General features: G+C 39.4%; 1 protein-coding gene across 3 annotated transcripts in view; it reads right to left on the reverse strand.

Moving 5' to 3' along the window:
• Positions 1-19,699, reverse strand: part of LOC127495847 (ectonucleoside triphosphate diphosphohydrolase 8-like) — a 42,732-nt gene that overhangs the window by 5,992 nt on the left and 17,041 nt on the right. The window contains exons 1-5 of one of the 3 annotated variants that reach the window (XM_051863223.1): positions 5,402-5,550; positions 5,038-5,172; positions 2,923-3,040; positions 2,617-2,767; positions 2,150-2,309 (exon numbers count right to left, since the gene is read on the reverse strand). In XM_051863223.1, the coding sequence (XP_051719183.1) occupies positions 2,150-2,309; positions 2,617-2,767; positions 2,923-3,040; positions 5,038-5,172 (564 nt within the window). In that variant the 5' untranslated portion in view covers positions 5,402-5,550. Of the gene's footprint in view, positions 1-2,149; positions 2,310-2,616; positions 2,768-2,922; positions 3,041-5,037; positions 5,173-5,401; positions 5,551-19,699 lie in introns of those variants that run through there. The other 2 variants (XM_051863226.1, XM_051863224.1) reach the window with 2 other exon arrangements.

Consider the following 19,699-nt stretch of genomic DNA (forward strand, 5'->3'; position numbering starts at 1 on the left):
GATAATGTCACCATTTTCTTTAAGAGCTGCTGTGCAGCCAAAATCATATACCAGTTATCACTGTAAAGCTGCTTTGACACAATCTGCATTGTTGAAATCGCTATATAAATAAAGGTGACTTGACTTGACTAAAAACATAATTTTTATTCATTTGCTGTATCCCAAATCTTTTGAATCCATATGACTGCGAGGAACCAAATTCAGCGCTTTATCCAGCGATCTTCATCTCCATTCTTAGCAGCGACCGCAAACATCAAATCCCACACTCGTTATGAATTAAAAATTTGAATTCATTGGTATTGAACGCTCATTGGTCACAGATTTCGACATGCCAGGTTTCAGTCGAAGTACTTTTGAAATGGGAAGTGCGCACCTTCACGGAGAGAAGCTGGATTCATATTTTCATGGATTAAAAACTTAAATTCTGCTCTGTGACCCATACAAAACTATATACAGTATCTCACAGAAGTGAGTACACCCCTCACATTTTTGTAAATATTTTATTATATCTTTTCATGTGACAACACTGAAGAAATGACACTTTGCTACAATGTAAAGTAGTGAGTGTACAGCTTGTATAACAGTGTAAATTTGCTGTCCCCTCAAAATAACTCAACACACAGCCATTAATGTCTAAACCACTGGCCACAAAAGTGAGTACACCCCTAAGTGAAAATGTCCAAATTGAGCCCAATTACCCATTTTCTCTCCCCGGTGTCATGTGACTCGTTAGTGTTACAAGGTCTGAGGTGTGAATGGGGAGCAGGTGTGTTAAATTTGGTGTTATCGCTCTCACTCTCTCATACTGGTCACTGGAAGTTCAACATGGCACCTCATGGCAAATAACTCTCTGAGGATCTGAAAAAAATAATTGTTGCTCTACATAAAGATGGCGTAGGCTATAAGAAGATTGCCAAGACCCTGAAACTGAGCTGCAGCACGGTGGCCAAGACCATACAGCGGTTTAACAGGACAGGTTCCACTCAGAACAGGCCTCGCCATGGTCGACCAAAGAAGTTGAGTGCACGTGCTCAGCGTCATATCCAGAGGTTGTGTTTGGGAAATAGATGTATGAGTGCTGCCAGCATTGCTGCAGAGGTTGAAGGGGTGGGGGGGCAGCCTGTCAGTGCTCAGACCATACGCCACACACTGCATCAAACTGGTCTGCATGGCTGTCGTCCCAGAAGGAAGCCTCTTCTAAAGATGATGCACAAGAAAGCCCACAAACAGTTTGCTGAAGACAAGCAGACTAAGGACATGGATTACTGGAACCATGTCCTGTGGTCTGATGAGACCAAGATAAACTTATTTGGTTCAGATGGTGTCAAGCGTGTGTGGCGGCAACCAGGTGAGGAGTACAAAGACAAGTGTGTCTTGCCTACAGTCCAGCATGGTGGTGGGAGTGTCATGGTCTGGGGCTGCATGAGTGCTGCCGGCACTGGGGAGCTGCAGTTCATTGAGGGAACCATGAATGCCAACATGTACTGTGACATACTGAAGCAGGGCATGATCCCCTCCCTTAGGAGACTGGGCCGCAGGGCAGTATTCCAACATGATAAAGACCCCAAACACACCTCCAAGACGACCACTGCCTTGCTAAAGAAGCTGAGGGTACCTAAACCCTATTGAGCGTCTGTGGGGCATCCTCAAACAGAAGGTGGAGGAGCACAAGGTCTCTAACATCCACCAGCTCCGTGATGTCGTCATGGAGGAGTGGAAGAGGACTCCAGTGGAAACCTGTGAAGCTCTGGTGAACTCCATGCCCAAGAGGGTTAAGCAGTGCTGGAAAATAATGGTGGCCACACAAAATATTGACACTTTGGGCCCAATTTGGACATTTTGGACATTTTGAGGGGACAGCACATGAAATGTGAAATGTGTCACATGAAAAGATATAATAAAATATTTACAAAAATGTGAGGGGTGTAAATATTGTACGTATTTTTAAAAATCTTTATTCTGAAATTGAAACCATAAATTATAATCTTTGTTATACAATAGGTGTTAATGTCTGAATGGATTACATGTTTTTTGAATAAATCAAACATGTAAAGATATAAGCTGACCCTTAAATTTGGAAACAAACGACTGCTATTAATAGTAAATCAATCCTATTTTCATCCGTACTTGAAAGCCATTAGTCACCTACCTTGACAAAGCTCTCCAAGAGGTAGTTGATGGTGATCCAGCCAAAAGCCCCCTCTTCCTTGTCATCGATTATTCTGGCCCCTCGGAAATCAAAGGGATAACTTTGGATTGTTTTGGCGACTTCTTCCAGGATTCTGTTTGCTAGACTTTGATTCTGTAATCTGTGAAAACAATACCACCGATAATTTATGCAAATATAGAAAAATATTTTTCATTTTTATAGTAAATCAGCCATATTAATGGATAGTTCACACAACATAAAAAATTTCCATTCACTTCCATAGTTTTATTTTCTCCTACTATAGAAGTCAATGAGACCCCAAATCTGCTTGATTACAAACATTCTTCCAAATATCTTTGAGTTCAGCAGAACAAAGAAATGTATACAGATTTGGAACAACTCGAGGGTGAGTTAATGATGACCGATTTTTCACTTTTTGGGTGAACTATCCCTTTAAATACATTTACCCAAGAAGCCGCATGCCAGCAGTAGCACCAAGGTAAGCAGGTGTAGCCTTCCACTGGCCTTCTGGGATTGCTGCCTTGGCAACATCCAAGCATTTCTTAAGACTCTCTCCAGCTGCCGGGGGGTTCTGGTCATAGCTCGAAATGCCACCACCTATTAAAAATAATGAAATAAATATGGACCTGATCTTACTATTGAAACCATTTACAGTATGTTACTTTCAGCTTTCAATTTGCTTTGAAATTTTTGCTTTTAATCCCTGCAAAATATTGTACTTGTAGCATAACAGAACAGCTGGTAAAACTCACCCTCCACATCACAGCTCAGTTTCTGTGAGATTATTCCAGTTTCGTTCTCTTTGTACCCCAGCCTTTGGTACAGGAAGAGCGCCGTGTGATTGGAGCTGGCATCAAGCACAATCCCATACTGAGGAAGTAGTTCCAGAAATTCATTTGGTAATGCACCTTATAATGCTTTGTATTGAATCATGAATAATTATAACCAGTTACATTTATTACATTCATTCATTTTGCAGATGCTTTTATCCAGAGAGACTTACAAATGAGGAATACAGCAAGAGATTCATCGTAAAGAGGCCAAAACAACAAGAAGTGCTCATAATACAAAGTTTCAGACATTAGAGGAGTGGTTTTCCAAATTTTTTTAGCGCTACCCTTTTTTCATTTTTTCATTTTTTTAATTGACGAGACCCATAGGCCTATATACAGCCATTTACATGCAACCAAGTCAAGACAGGCTAATATATATATATATATATACAGTTGCAAGAAAAAGTATGTGAACCACTTGCAGAATCTGTGAAAATGTGAATAATTTGAACAAAATAGGAAAGATCATTGTTATTTTTTATTTAGTACTGTCCTGAGTAAGATATTTTACATAAAAGATGTTTACATTTAGTCCATAAGACTGAATTTATTAAAATGACCCCGTTCAAAAGTTTGTGAACCCTTGAATCTTAACACTGTGTGTGGTTATCTGGATGATCTATGACTGTTTTTTTGTTTTGTGATGGTTGTTCATGAGTCTCTTGTTTGTCCTGAACAGTTAAACTGAGCTCTGTTCTTCAGAAAAATCCTCCAGATCCTGCAGATTCTTTAGATTTCAAGCATTTTTTGCATATTTGAACCCTTTCCAGCAGTGACTGAATGATTTTGAGATCTATCTTTTCACACTGAGGACAACTGAGGGACTCAAACACAACTATTAAAAAAGGTTCAAACATTCACTGATGCTCCAGAAGGAAACATGATGCATTAAGAGCCGGGGGGTGAAAACTTTTGAACAGGATGATGATGTCCCAATTTTTCTTATTTTGTTTAATTATCATTGTTTTTCATTTAGTACTGCCCTTCGGAAGCAACAGAAGACACTTGCATGTTTCCCGGAAGACAAATTAAGTACAATTTAACTTGATATTTGAATTCAAAAGTTTTCACCCCCCAGCTCTTAATGCATCCTGTTTCCTTCTGGAGCATCAGTGAATGTCTGAACCTTTATTAATAGTTGTGTTTGAGTCCCTCAGTTGTCCTCAGTGTGAAAAGACGGATCTCAAAATCATACAGTCACTGCTGTAAAGGGTTCAAATATGCAAAAAATGCAATTTTTCTGAAGATTGTTGGGCAGTTTAACTGCTCAGGACAAACAAGAGACTCATGAACAACCATCACAAAAACATAAAAACAGTCGTGGATCATCCAGGTAACCACACACAGTATTAAGAATCAAGGGTGTGTAAACTTTTGCACAGGGTTATTTGAATAAATTCAGCTATTTTTTTTTGTTTTGTGGACTAAATGTAAACATCTTTTATGTAAAATATCTTACTCAGGACAGTACTAAATAAAAAATAACATGCATTTTGTATGATCTTTCCTATTTTGTTCAAATAATTCACATTTTCACAGATTCTGCAAGTGGTTCACATACTTTTTCTTGCAACTGTATATATATATATATATATATATATATATATATATATATAGCGGAATGTTAACATTAAAGATTATAAACATAGCTATTTGCCTATTTTAGTTCCCCTCACTCCACAAAAGATAATTTCAGTTTAATGGGAAAACAAGACTATTTTGCTTGTTTTAAGGAAAAGCTCACTTAATTTTGACTTATTTTTCTGAAAACAAGACAATAATTTTTACTTGTCTAGAAAATGTTTCTTGATTTAAGAATTTGTAGATATTTGGACTGGGAACAAGACAAAAAAATCTAAGTAAAAAAAGCATTTTTTGCAGTGCATCAGTTAATAAACCATATAGGCAGCAGACATGAAAAATTTGGTATGAAATTTTCTGGTGAATACCTGCTACTAGTGTTGACTTATTCCCCTCAGAATAGCATAAATGAACACAAATCTATACAAAACCACATCTTACTATAGTTTGTACCTGTGTTAAGTATGGCCGATTCAAAGTCTGATGATTAGCAAGAGAGAGAATCAAAGCGATGAGAGTCATTAAAGTTACGGTCACCACTGCAGCACCCAATAAGATCACTTTCACCTTAATTCCTATTTCTGCCATCTGTCCAGAAACAAAACAAATGAGCACTACAGGTACAACAAGTTTACCCACAAATACAGAAAGTTGAATAGTTCAATCCTGGGTAAGACACAATAATTTATTATAACTTTGTTTAAGCCCACATGTTCAATTAAGTGAAGGATTAACCATTGATCTTTGTTATTTTCAAGCTGATTGTCAGGTAGAGACATACAACAGTAACAGATCAGAGAGAAAGCAAGTGTCTTACCCTCTTTCCTCTGCTTTACCTGTCCTTTTGAACTTTCTTTATGAACACACAGGAGATTTGTCCGTATAATGAAGGGATGTACAATGTTGACACCTCTACACCTTTACACCAGCTGGGGCCTCTGGGAACTGAAGTTATACTCCCATTTCCCCATTATATATATTTTCAGCTCATTACGCACATGCGCACACACAAACACACCTTTTAATAAGGAATTTGACAGTATGTCCTTTGATATGTGGGAACTGATAAACAACCTTATCTGAATAACTGAAACCATACGCAAACCTCATCCACCAAAAAACAGCTGTTACTTATAACTAATCTCTCTGTGACTTTGTTCTGTTAAAGTCATTGGTTCAACAGTGTAGCACAAATTTGCCATGTGTAGCAGAAGTTGTGGGAATCAAATCTCCTTCACAATGTGATGAAATCTGATTATCCTATACTAAACAGTATTTAGTTTTAAAATAAATGTGCTGAAAACAGAAAAACATACAATCTTAGAAAATGTAAAGAAGGTTTTGTGCAAAAAAGATTCTATATATGGAGAAATGTCTTAATTATAGTATAATACTTTCATGTTTAATAGGTCATTTACATTTTCTAGCGATAAAGGATGTTTACAAGCTGTTTATGCATGACAAACCCTTTAATGTTGCCCTATATAGAACCTTCTCTAGTATATATATATATATATATATATATATATATATATATATATATATACACAGTGGTGGTCATAATTATTGGCACCCTTGGTAAATATGATCATATATTTAAAATTTAATTTTTTATTCTATTAAAATAAATCTCCATTGTTTATGCTTTTGATCTTTAATTCATAAAATTAGCAAAAATCTAACCTTTCATTGAAGGAAAAGAATTGAAGGTGTGGGGGAAAATCACATTATGAAATAAATGTTTTTCTCCAAAACACGTTGGCCACAATTATTGGCACCTCTAGAATTTTTTATGAGTAAAATATCTCTGAAGTATATTCCCATTCATATTTACATTTTTTTTAGCACACCAGGGTGATCATGAACATGAAATTGTCCAGCCATGACTTCCTGTTCCACAGGAGTACAAACATGAGGAAACAGAAAGGCCAAAATTCCCTAATCATCAATGAGTAAAACCAAAGAATATAGATTGTTGAGCTTCACAAAATAGAAAGTGGCTGTAAGAAAATAGCTAAAGCATTGAAAATATCCATTTCCACCATCAGGACAATAATTAAGAAGTTCCAATCAACTAAAGATGTTACAAATCTGCCTGGAAGAGGATATGTGTCTAAATCGTCCTAATGTGCGGTGAGGAGGAGAGTTTGAGTGGCCAAAGACTCTCCAAGGATCACAGCTGGAGAATTGCAGAGATTAGTTGAGTCTTGAGTCTCAGAAAGTCTAAAAAAATGATCAAACAGCACCTACATCCCCACAAGTTGTTCGGGAGGGTTTTAAGAAAAATCCTCTGCTCTCATCCAGAAACAATCACCAGCATATTCAGTTGTCAGACACGACTGGAACTTCAAACAGGACCAGCTTCTATGGTCAGATGAAACTAAAAAAAGAGCTTTTTGGCAGCAAACCCACCAGATGGGTTTAGTGCACACATGGATAAAAAGTACCCCTTGCCCACGGTTAAATATACTGCTGGATCTGTAATGTTGTGGGCCTATTTTTCTGCTGGAGGTCCTGGACGTCTTGTTCAGATACATGGTATCATGGATTCTATCAAATACCAACAGATAAAAAATCAAAACCTGACCGCTTCTGCTAGAAATCCAATAATGGGCCATGGTTGGATCTTCCATCTGGACAATGATCCAAAACAAACATCAAAACCAACACAAAAATGTGTCACTGAGCACAAAATGAACCTTCTGCCATGACCGTCCCAGTCCCCTGACCTGAACCATGAAGAAAATGAGTGGAGTGAACTGAAGAGAAGAAGCACCAACATGGAGCTGGAATCTGAAGGATCTGGAGAGATTCTGTATGAAGGAATGGTCTCTGATCTCTTGTCAGGTGTTCTCCAAACTCATCAGGCATTATAGAAGACGACTCAGAGCTGTTATCTTGGCAAAAGGAGGCTGCAAAAAGTATTGAATAAAAGGGTGCCAATAATTGTGGCCAATGTGTTTTGGAGAAAAACGTCTCAGGTTACGTATGTAACCATGGTTCCCTAAGAACAGGGAACGAGACTCTGCGTTTGCAAACGCTATGGGGAACATCACGTGACTCGGTGTCTGAAAGCCAACTATCCAATAACTCCAATGCCTATTGGCTGGTGACAGCCTATGACGTCATACGGCGCGACCCGGAAGTATAAAAGGCGCGCCTGGGGAAGCAGTCATTATCCATCGTCTTGAGGGACTGTTCAGCAGGCAGCCCGAAGCATGGCAAGGAAACGCAGAGTCTCGTTCCCTGTTCTCAGGGAACCATGGTTACATACGTAACCTGAGACATTACCTTTCGAAAGGGAACTTCTACTCTGCGTTTGCAAACGCTATGGGGAAAGATATACCCATGCCGCCATGCTTGAGGAGAGTGCCTGCCAAGAAATATGGCTGAGACAAAGGCTCCAGAGCAGTTAGAGAACTGCTTGGCAACTCCCCCTCGGGTCACACCAGGCTGTCAGTGACAGCATTCCCTTTGGCCAACAGCCCAAGCTGAACTTCAAGAAGGCCTTCCTCAAAGGGCCTACAGAAGCTGCTAAGGTGTCTGGAACCAACTTTTCCAAAGAGAAAATGGTCCCTTTAAGGGAATGTGGCCTGGAACCGAAAGGAACCTCGGCCAGTCACTGGAGGGGAACGAAATCACCCCCAATGCCACCAGGGAGGCCGACCTGGTCTGTCATGAGACAAACTTAGTCTTGGCCAATCCTGTCTGAATACAGAGCCTCTGAAAACACAACTCAGCTGAGTGCTATGGACCCTCATATTGAGGGGAGTACAATCCACTCATCCTAGGATCTACTCAGTGGTTAATTAACGCACTGAGGAGGCTGTGCGCTAGAGAACCCTAATACAGGGGAGCAAAAACCAGCCTGAGGCTGAATCTTAGGAGGAGGCCTGATTAAGGCCTACCACCATGATCAGCTTAGAGATCTAAGCACTATTACAAACATAACCCTAAAAGGGAAGTACGAAGCTCACCTAACAGGTAGACCATGCAATAGGCACATACTCATGGAGGCCGAGGAGGGGCCTACAGCATGATAGTAGCTATATGTGAAAACAGAAGTATATTCAGAAAGTGGCCTGGTTTTTAAGGGCCACCCTGAACAGCTGTCTTGCTGGGGTAGACAGACGACTTCAATGGCAGCATAAGAGGCTGCAAAGTGCCCGCATGACAATCCACCTAACACAATCCAACGAGCAGTATACTCAGTAAAGCACCTTTTACTCTTTAAATAAAGAGGAGTACAGTGTACGCCAACACGTATTAAGGAAGGCCTGGAAGGGCCTATAACCTCAACAGACACGTGGCATCAGCTCGTGGCAGTGTTTAGGCCCCAAGGACGATAAACAACCAGACAAAAAGGAGGTTGGATTTATCACTTGGGCCTCTGGCCAACGAAAGTGTATACAGATAATTCTCAAAGAGAAATACACCCAAACATACTCCAGTGTGTTCAAAAAGGCAGCCCGTAGGGCCTAGCAACCTCTAAGACACACGGCGTAAGTCTCGTGGCCGTTTCTAGGAGCACAAAAGATCCACCCTAGGCGCTAGGTGGCTCTTAGCTAAACTAGAGTAGAATCAGACTCAGGGAGGCAGATGTAGGTTAAACCAAACCTTAGTAAACCTTAGTAGTTTCACTATCATAATCAACCTGAGGAGCCAGCCACTCGGAATACTCTGTAAAAAGCACCTTGTTACTCTCATAGCGAGAGGAGTACATGACTGAACTCCACATGTTACACCGGAGGCTGAAGTATGCCTACCTTAGAAAACACGTGGCATCAGCAATTGGCTACCATAACCATACCACCCAAAAGGCCATGTATTAGAAGTTTCCAAGATGGAATACATGAAAAACGCCGCCAAACATCGTGAACAGGCCATGGCCAATGGTGGCATGGTTTCCCAGGCATCCTGCCAACAAGTCGACTAGAAAAGGAGGCCTTAAGGGCCCTCCATTCCAGCATCAAGTGGCGATCAGCCTGTTTACAGATTAAAAACACAAACTGTGCCAACATGTGAACTAAAAAGGAGGCCTGAAGGAGCCTGCCGATTCAATGACACGTGGCTTCAGCTCGTGAATTTAAGGGAACCAAGCTACAGGGAACCTGCTCTAACCCAAATAACTATGGGAAGCTAACTGCGACCTGCGCTAGGCTACACATTCCAACAGGCAATGTACCCTAAACATGTGACTAAAGGGAACCAAACAAAGCCAACATGGTCTTAAGGGAGGCCATTACAAGCCTACTACCTCAAACAGACATGTGGCAGGGCCTGTGGCAGTGTAAATCTGTAAGAATATGTGAGCAAACTATGATCAGTTGAACAGCATTGTACAAACAACTGCTAACTAGAAGGAGGCCGCATATCATAAGGCCTACAATCCGAGTTATATGCAATATAGCTGTTAACAAGATCACCAAGGAGGGAGCTAAATAGATACCAACTTTCCTCAAAAAGTGGTTCTAACTACCCTGAGTATGCAATCCAACAGGTGATGCACTCAGTGACACAAATAAACCTCTTAACTGGGGAATATAAGTCACCATATACTCGAACAGAGGCCACTTTACAGCAAAAGGGCCTACTATTATGAGAGCAGGTGCTAACCTGTGGCAGCATAAGTAAGCTCACATACAAATGTAGGGCAAAAGTCTAGAACTCAAACTAACACAAACTTTGATATACATTCTGTTTTAAAAGGAAAAAACACTCTCTGTACAGATTCTCAAATCTGTTCTAAGCCCTAGAGGACAGGAGCTAAAAAACTAGCAACGTCAACTCAAACTTGACAATACAAACATCAAGTGGTTCAGAAGAAAATCATTTCCTTTAGCATGAAAGTTCTAGAAAGTGGGGCCTAGCACCCACCTGCATAACTTATCTACGCAAAGATAAGGGCCTACCACCTGAGAAACAGCATCAGGGAGTCAAAAACAGTCTACAACCTAGCTGTTAAACTCACAATTGCACCTACACAAGCAAGGGGATAACTGGGCATACGGCCTAAACAACTCCCTCGGGAGGAAGCCAAAACTAGGAAATACACATCCTGCAAAAGGATAGTAAATACATATGAGGTTAACCACACATCACCTAGCTCTAGCCTGGCCGCTAAGCTATAGGCCTATTTATTACAACAGGCACCATAACAAAGCCTGATCTCCACTTCCAAATCTCATGATGAGAAAAATAAAGTGAAGCTCAAAGCTAAAATGTCAGGCAGCCGGTTAGGGCCGCCGTAGACACATAAACTGAAGTAATGAGAGCCAACTCAGACTAAACTGAAAAATAGCTGAGAAGCTACTCATATATAGAGAAAAAACTAAGCGGCACTGAAAAATGGCCTGCTCAGTCAGTCTCAACACTCCAGTTTTGCCCAAAAAAACCCTTAATAGTTTACATTTTACTGTTACATGTTCAGGAAAATTATACAGGAACAAAACAAGGTCAAACATTCAAATAATTAAATCAGACCTTGTCTTACCTTCTCGTGGCTCGAAGACCAAAGACTCCTCCTTCACGTGTTTGAATGGGAAGGATGAAATCCATGGTTCTAAAAGCCCAAAGAACCCTTTCACTATCAAGCCAGAAGGCGGGCCTTCAGAAAAAAATTTTCATCATGGGCCCGGCCGTCAGCCTGACTGTTCAAAGGTGTCGTCCTGAACATGCACAGTGATTAAAAATGCCCGGGAGGCCGAGGAAGAAGGGCGAAGGGCGAAGGCAGATGTAAAATTACCTTCCCCAAGAGAGGGGATTGATCAGCGGCGTTGCTGGTGCCGGTGATCGATCACCTCTCTTAAGTCCATCTTCCTCGTATCCCGCTGCTTCTGTGACTTACTCCGAGGTGGAGGAGGTGCTCGAGCGGCGACACTAGATCTCTGGCCCTGCCTCTGAGCCTCGGCTCGAGACGGGCCAGGGCCTCCCGGCTGTGGTGCGGTGCAGCTCAGCTACCGCATCAGGGGACAAACCCTGCCCCTGATCCAGGTCCTTCAGCAGATCAGCCTGGTAGGCTTGCAACACTGCCATAGTGTGCAAAGCCGAGCCAGCCTGACCTGCAGCAGCATATGCTCTGCCGTTCAGATGAGATGTAACTTTAAGGGGTCTGGATGGCAGAACCGGAGCTCTCAGTGTCGGTGCACTGCCTGTGACGAGATAGTTAGCAAACATCTCGTCAATAGGCGGCAGCGACACATACCCATGCTGGCCCAATCCCGTAGAGATCAAGAAGGCATGGAAGAACCCATACTCGGCCGTAATTCATCCACATCAGCGGGGGAATTTCGCTGATGTGGATGAATTACGGCCGAGTATGGGTTCTTCCATGCCTTCTTGATCTCTACGTGAAGATCTGGAAGGAATGGAAGGCTCACTGGAGTTACGGGGTTGTGGTCAGAAAGAAACCGTTCGTCTAACCTGCCGCGAACGGGCTCTTTCTTCACACGCTCCCACGGCAGCTGCAGCCTGCCGGTGGCGTGTTCCACAACCTCCAGTAACTTGGCATATGCTGGGCAGGGAGGCTTGGAGAAAGAAGCAGTCGCAACTCCTTCTTCCTCCACTGCCATCTCCTGCTCACGGGGGTAACAGCCAGAAGAACATTTGCTCCCGGATCCGATGATGTCAGTGATAAGACATCATCATCATCCAGGAGCTCATCCCCGCCAGCCGCTGCCGGAGGCTGAGAGACTGAAACACCCCTCTCAAATTCCGCGGCGAGCTCCATCTGCGAGCCCCATGAGTGCAGCCGCCGCTCTGCCTCAGCACGAGCAGGGCCGGAACCACCAGGCGCAGATGTTGACGCCTCTTCCCTCGAGAAGAGGGCCAGGCGGAACAGAGCGTTTTCATGGGAAAACGCTCACAACTCTCACAGACAGCGCCCTCAAGCACTGTCCGTGCGTGTTCTTCCCCCAGATAGTGCATGCATAGGGTGTGTGGATCTTCCGGAGTCTAGAATCTCGGGCATGGATCTGCACACTTCCTAAAGCGCTTCTCCTTGTCCTCAGACATATTTAGAGATGTACTCACAAAAAAACTGGAAGTTATTCACGACAGTGGCAAGACACAGACAGTCCAGAAAGACGATGAGATAATGACTGCTTCCCCAGACCCCATACTTCCGGGACGCGCTGTATGACGTCATAGGCTGTCGCTGGCCAATAGGCATTGGAGTTATTGGATAGTTGGCTTTCAGACACCGAGTTACGTGATGCTCCCCATAGTGTTTGCAAACGCAGAGTAGAAGTTTCCTTTCGAAAGAGAACATTTATTTCATAAGTGATTTTCCCCCCACTTTCAATTTTTTTCCTTCAATGAAAGGTTAGATTTTTGCTAATTTTATGAATTAAAGATCAAAAGGATAAACAATGCATATTTATTTTTATAGTCATCTTTGGTCATATTTACCAAGGGTGCCAATAATTATGACCACCACTGTATATATATATATATATATATATATATATATATATATATATATATAAAGCATGACTCAGTAGCATTGCAAAAACTGGTATTTCTAAGAAAGTCATGGTACAGTTATCTGTAAATATCATCTTTTCTTTGCCAGAGGGCAACAGTTCAAAGAGAAGTTGGGCTGGGGGGGGGTGAGGGTCCAAAGTGATGTTTTAGGACTTTTTTATCAATCTGAAGGTGTAAAGATTTTGTAGGTTAGGCAGGGGGGGCCAATAATCCTCTCAGCTGTCCAGAGAGACATTGGATTGTTGTTTGAAAACTGGTTTTTCCATCTTATCAGAGTAGCTACTTTTATCCACTCTGATCTCCATTTTGTCTGTCTGCTTCTGGTTGCACAAGATTTTATCACCACTTCCATTAGCATCCTCTTTGGCATGACAAAGCTTTTTGAGTTTCCCAGGAAACCATGGTTTATTGTTATTGAATGATAAGAATGTCCTGGTAGAAATGCACGTATCCTCACAGAAACTGATGTATGAAGTTAGTCTCTGTGAGCTCGTCCAGATCTGTGGCAGCAGCTTTAAAAACAGTCAGTGCAGTCGAAGCAGGCTTGTAAATCCCGCTCTACTTCATTAGTCCATCTTTTAACAGTCCTTATTACAGGATTAGCTGATTTCAGAAGTTGTTCATCCATTTTGATAAGAAAGGAAGATGAATGCTTGGAAGCACAGTTCGAAAGCTGCTCTTGTGAAGCTTAACCAGCGTGCCTCCCTGTGTTTGAACAGCACCGCTGCACCTCCAACTACAATGTCAAACAAAACGTCTGAATAATCAAAAACTGTAATAATATTGTTTGGTATGTGTTGCTTGATGTTAAGGAGTTCGTCTCTGGTAAAACTTACAGAAGAAGAATGACTAAACACAGAACAAACAAACAAAAACAGCAGAAGAATTGCAGAGCTCATTGCCGTGGCTGCCATTCGCTGCACCATCTTGCTATTGAGAACTTGATATTGACATTAAAGGGGTGGTTGATTATGATTTCACTTTTTAACTTTAGTTAGTGTGTAATGTTGCTGTTTGAGCATAAACAACATCTGCAAAGTTACAACGCTCAAAGTTCAATGCAAAGGGAGATATTTTCTTTTACAGAAATCGTTTTTTAAACGGCTGGTAGGGACTACAACGAGCTTCTTCCTAGGTTGGTTACATCACTAACCCTAAAATTTACATAAACCCCGCCCCTGAGAACACACAGCAAAGGGGGTTGAGGCCATGTTGGGCTGCTTTAGAGAAGAGGAAGAGTTGTTGTAGTTGAGTGTTGAGCAGCAGCTCATTTGCATTTAAAGGGACACGCACAAAAACTGCCTGTTTTTGCTCATACCCAAATTTGACAAGCTATAATAAATGATCTGTGGGGTATTTTGAGCTGAAACTTCACAGACACATTCTGGAGACACCAGAGACTTATATTACATCTTATGAAAGGGGCATAATAGGTCCCCTTTAACTTCTGAGAAGTACATAAACAAATGAAAGTATACTTTCTTATTTTTTAGTAAGAAGCATACTAATAGCACATTTGAATAAGCTTATTTTTTAAGGGGTAAACAGACTTTCTGTACATTTCTGGTCTATGAAAATGGCTGTACGCAAGTTACACCTTGGCCTACCTTGGCTAATGTTAACTATAATTAAGCTGTATCATTTTTAATGGAAACGCATTTTTACCATTGGTTACGTGAGGCAAAAGAAGTTAGAATGAAGGATAAACTGAAATTCACGGGATTTAAACAAGTTCTGCAAACTTATTTGAACCCTTTACTGGATCATTGAGGGTAAACGTTATATTATGCAACTAGGCATTACTTTACGGAGAGCTTACGGCCTACTAGCTATGTCCTGCCTTACAAACAGCTGGTGCAACTGAATAAAAGTATAGATTTAGTTATAAACTAGCTAGTAGTTACTAAGCCTCTAGTGTGGACTTTACGTTCTAATTAAGAACTTACGAATGGCTTGTGCAACCCTACCCAGCATCCTGATCGATGAAATTGCAGCTAACCATGTACTTCAACACAAAGAAAACTTATTGCTTAGGGTCACACTCAATTCAGTAGTGAGAAAAAAATACCTGTTTTAGACAGGGCTTATCATAAATCACTAAATCTGGTGTTAAATCTAAAGCTGTTGTTCTCAATCACGCAATCACACCTGTTGCTCACACTCCTATCTGTTCAGACATTCATGTTTTGAACATTTGAGCCTGTAAAACAATAGAAATAACAGCAGTAAATGGCATGTGCATAAATGTCTGTAATAATCTTGTGGGGACCGTGCCATTGTCTTAAAACAGGTTAACTCATTGCTTGAGCTACATGAATTTCAAAGTACTTTGAGAAAGACTTTTTGATTACTTGCTCTTTGCTATAACTATATTCCTAATTGGTCACATTCAGCAATGTTACGGTTTTGGCCTGAAAAACACTTCTCCACACTAACATGGCATATTAATCAGTGACTCTATGCAAATAAAGGGCATTATCAGATCAAAGCTCATTATACTCTGTCATATCCTTGTGGTTTTGGTTGGTGACAATATGCATGCATATAAAGTAAAGGGGGAGAAAACAATGACGTACCTGTTTTTTTGTGCTCTAGAATTCATGTCACAATCACATGTCACAATCAACTATAAAAAGAAATTTTGAAACTTGATGGCATATGCTCATGTGTTCTAGGTTAAACCATATGGGTGTATGTGTACAAATTACATCGTACAAACAGTATATTTATTTTCAATTCAATGAATTCAATGCAGTTTTATTTGTAAAGTGCTTTTCATAATACATACTGTTAGGATGGGAAAGAAACTTCATCGTTTAGCAGGAACAATGTTTTTTCCAACAAGGTCATTTTCCATTCGGCAAAATGAAAGTTCAAAGCTTCATTTCCATTTAATTCCATGCATTTGTTTGAATCATTTTCCTCAGTGGAAAACTACAGGATTCTAGGGTGCTACATAAAAAATTAAAAAATATTTGTAAATAGTAAACTCCTCCCTCTTTTTAAATGATTTGTAATTTTATCTGAGGATTTTTCTCAGCCCAAATAAAATGTATACCATTATTTCAAATTTAAAGGTTTCAAATTAAAATAATATTAAGCAAAATAATAATTTTTAATGTTTAATAATTTTATTTTTTTTTGTTTCAAGAATGAGTGTGTAGGTTTTGCTTCGATCCCAATAGTAAGCAAGAGATGGTAGAGATGGCAAAATTAAACATCCTTCACTCAAGTAGAAATACAGACACTCATGTTTAAAAAAGTCTCTGGTAAAAGTTGAAGTACTGACTACACTTTTTTTACAGCTAAAGTAAAGTATGGGCTCTGACATGTACTTAAGGTAAAAGTAGCCATTACTGCAACCAGTTTTAGTGTCTTTAAGAATTCCTAAGAAGCTCATATCTGCTCTAAAATATTCTTTCGGTTCAAGTGGAAGAATTTGAAGGAACTTAATCATTGTTATTGCTTAATGGGTAAAAAACGAAACATTTCCTGCTTTAGATATGAGAAGTGAGGAATCTCCTAATCAAGAAAGACAGTCTCTTCTTTCTCTCTCTCTTTCTTTTTCAGTTAACTCATAATTAATTTTTCAGAAAGAAAACATGCTGATTTTAGGGAATCTTTTTATTAATACTCTTCCATAAGTGGTGACTATTGTTTGTATGCAGAGTTTAAAATATCCTGTTAAACAAATTAAATCTTCTCTATAATCTCATATTTATCTATTTAAGTTAGAATCTGCCGTCATACATACTTTTATATCACGTGAGATCAGTTTTTTTTGTCCTTGCTGACCTACCTTGAAAAGATTAAATAGTTTCAAGAAAAATTACATCAAGAGTGACATCAGAGCTTTTACAGAATTATGTAACAGTGTTAAACTTTATGCAAATCAACAATCATTACATTTACTGAGATATCTTCTATTTGAGGAAGGGTTCACATCTGGCAATGCTTCCTGCAAAACAATAGCATGTCACTGCTTATGGAAGATTATTAAGAAAAAGATTCCCTAAAATCAGCATGTTTTCTTTCTGAAAAGATGGAAGTGGGAAAGAAAATTAATTATGAGTTAACTGAAAAAGAAAAGGAAAGAGAGAAAGAAGGAAGAGACAGAGACAACGGGACATGGAGGTGTTGATAACCTGTCTTTCTTGATTAGGAGATTCCTCACTTCTCATATCTAAATCAGGAAATGTTTCGTCCTTTACCCGTTAAGCAATAACAATGATCAAGTTCCTTCAAATTCTTCCACTTGAACTGAAAGAATATTTTAGTGCAGATATGAGCTTCTTAAGAATTCTTTTTTGATGGCTATCTGAAGATCTTTGAATGTGCTACTCTAGATTGTTAACTGCTGATCAAAATAAAGACAAAAGAAATGTATTACAGAAGCTATTGAAATTAGAGACATATTTGTTTCAGTCTGTGCATTTAAAAAAATATTAACGAGTGCTTTTATTACAACCTCTAAATGTTTTAACTGATTTTTAATTTTTTTTTTTTTATTGTATGTGTATTGTAATGTATGGTTTTATGTCTTTCAGGAGTACTTTACTCTCCTGCCAGGCTGTTATTGAAAATAAGAACTTGTTCTTAATGACTGGCCTGGTTAAATAAAGGTTAAATAAATAAAAAAAAAATCAAACAGTAACACAAGTTTGTCGGCACTAATTGCCTTGTGATTTGCAGGGGTGTTAAGTAACGAATTACAACTACTCACGTTAGTTTTTATCAGAAATTGTACTTTTTGAGTAGTTTAAAAAGATGTGTTCTTTTACTTTTACTTGAGTAGGCTACATTTTAAGTGATGTATCTGTACTTTTATTCCACTTTTTTTTCTCCTTTTGTGGCTGTTACATTTGCTTTTTGCTTGTTTTAATTTTATTTTTATCCATCAACGTGATTGGATATGGAGAGAGTAACCGGTCTTGCCAACTGCTGTTAATCATGGCTGCTGTGGAAACGTCATTCAAGCATCAGTTCAATCGAGATATCAGCATCTTCCTCTAACATATTAAGGTAAATTTTGGATTTCTGCTCACTAAATGATCTGTAGTCTATAGGCTAGCCTATCTACAGGGCCTGACATTTGGTGTGAGCGTACAATGCTAATAACTCTGTCGAGTGCCACGTTCATAATGCAGAGAATCTTATCAGATCCTATCTGATTTCAAGATGAATGATGGCGTATGTGTAAAGAAAATCATTACAGAGGCAATGACAGGGTTTCGTGAGTAGCATGTGCTGCTGTAACTCTGACAGAAATGCACATAACCTACATTAAAGAACAGCTGTAATATGACATGGACATCATGGCAGCCACTTGCATCGAAGCTCCCCCTAGTGTGTGGATCAGTTTCTTCATTGTTATCTTTTAAATTCTGTTTTCATCATTTACAATATTTCCAGTTGCATCTTTAGTGATATTTTCGCAGCAAAAGACAATCAAAATTGTTTAATACCAATGAATTGACCAAAGTAACATTTCTTTAAATAAGATATTTCAATAACTGACCAATAACCTTTACATTGCTGTTGAAGTGAAATCACTGAACCTAAACAGAAGCCTGATAGAAAAAAACGCTCATTTAAAGGAAAAGATGTCAGGTGGTCATGTATATATTAGATTACATTAGATTCAACTTTGCTGTCATTGTGCAGTATAAAAGTACAGAGCTAATAAAATGCAGTTAGACCAGAAGTGCAAAATAATATACTCATAATAAACAAATAATACTCATTTATGCTGTTAACTGTATGTATGTATGTATATAGTAAACATTTGAAGTGGATCAAAAACTTTCATCAAAGCTGTCCTAAAACCTTCTTCTTAGGACAACTTTGATTAACTTTTTTGATCCACTTCAAATGTTGGCTACAGTATATATATATTATTTTTGTTAGTTGTCAGTTATATTATATATTTACTTTGTCGATATGTTCGTTAATATCGTTATATGTTGTCTTAGTGAGTGAATAAATAGACTTGAAGAACCTCTCTTTTTCTTAAGTCACTATTTGATGAGAGGTTGTAACAAAGTGGGGGCTCGTCCGGGATCTGAATTAATTGGACCGCGCTGTAGGGATGAAGTTCGTAAACTAATGCTCCAGTTATTTTGAGTAATCCAGGTAGCCGTGCTTAGCGCCGGACCTTCCATCAGATTGTTGTTTATTGTTTTGAGTTTTTTTGTTTTCATTTATTATTTTTGGAGTTATTCTGGGGAAAAGATTTATCTCTTAATGGGTAACCCTCTGAAATTAGGAAGACTGCCCAGCTAGAAATTTTTTGTTCTAAAAATGTTCTGAGAACACTACCATGTATTGTTCTAGTAATGTTTTCAGTGGGTAGTTTTCTTTTTGTTCCCAGAATGTTCTCCTAAAAGGTAGTATAACATTCTCTAAAAACATCCTGAAAATGTTTAATAACATTGTTAGAACATTATTCCCTAAAGTTCTTATAATGTTTTCAGCGGGTAGTTTTATTTTTGTTCCCAGAATGTTCTCCTACAAGGTAGGATAACAATCTCTAAAAACATTCTAAAATTGTTTAGTGATAACATTGTTAGAACATTATTCCCCAACGTTCTTATAAAGTTTTTAGCGGGAAGTTTTATTTCGCTTTCAAGGG

This window comes from Ctenopharyngodon idella, chromosome 15 (genome assembly GCF_019924925.1).
Source record: "Ctenopharyngodon idella isolate HZGC_01 chromosome 15, HZGC01, whole genome shotgun sequence".
Classification (NCBI taxonomy): domain Eukaryota; kingdom Metazoa; phylum Chordata; class Actinopteri; order Cypriniformes; family Xenocyprididae; genus Ctenopharyngodon; species Ctenopharyngodon idella.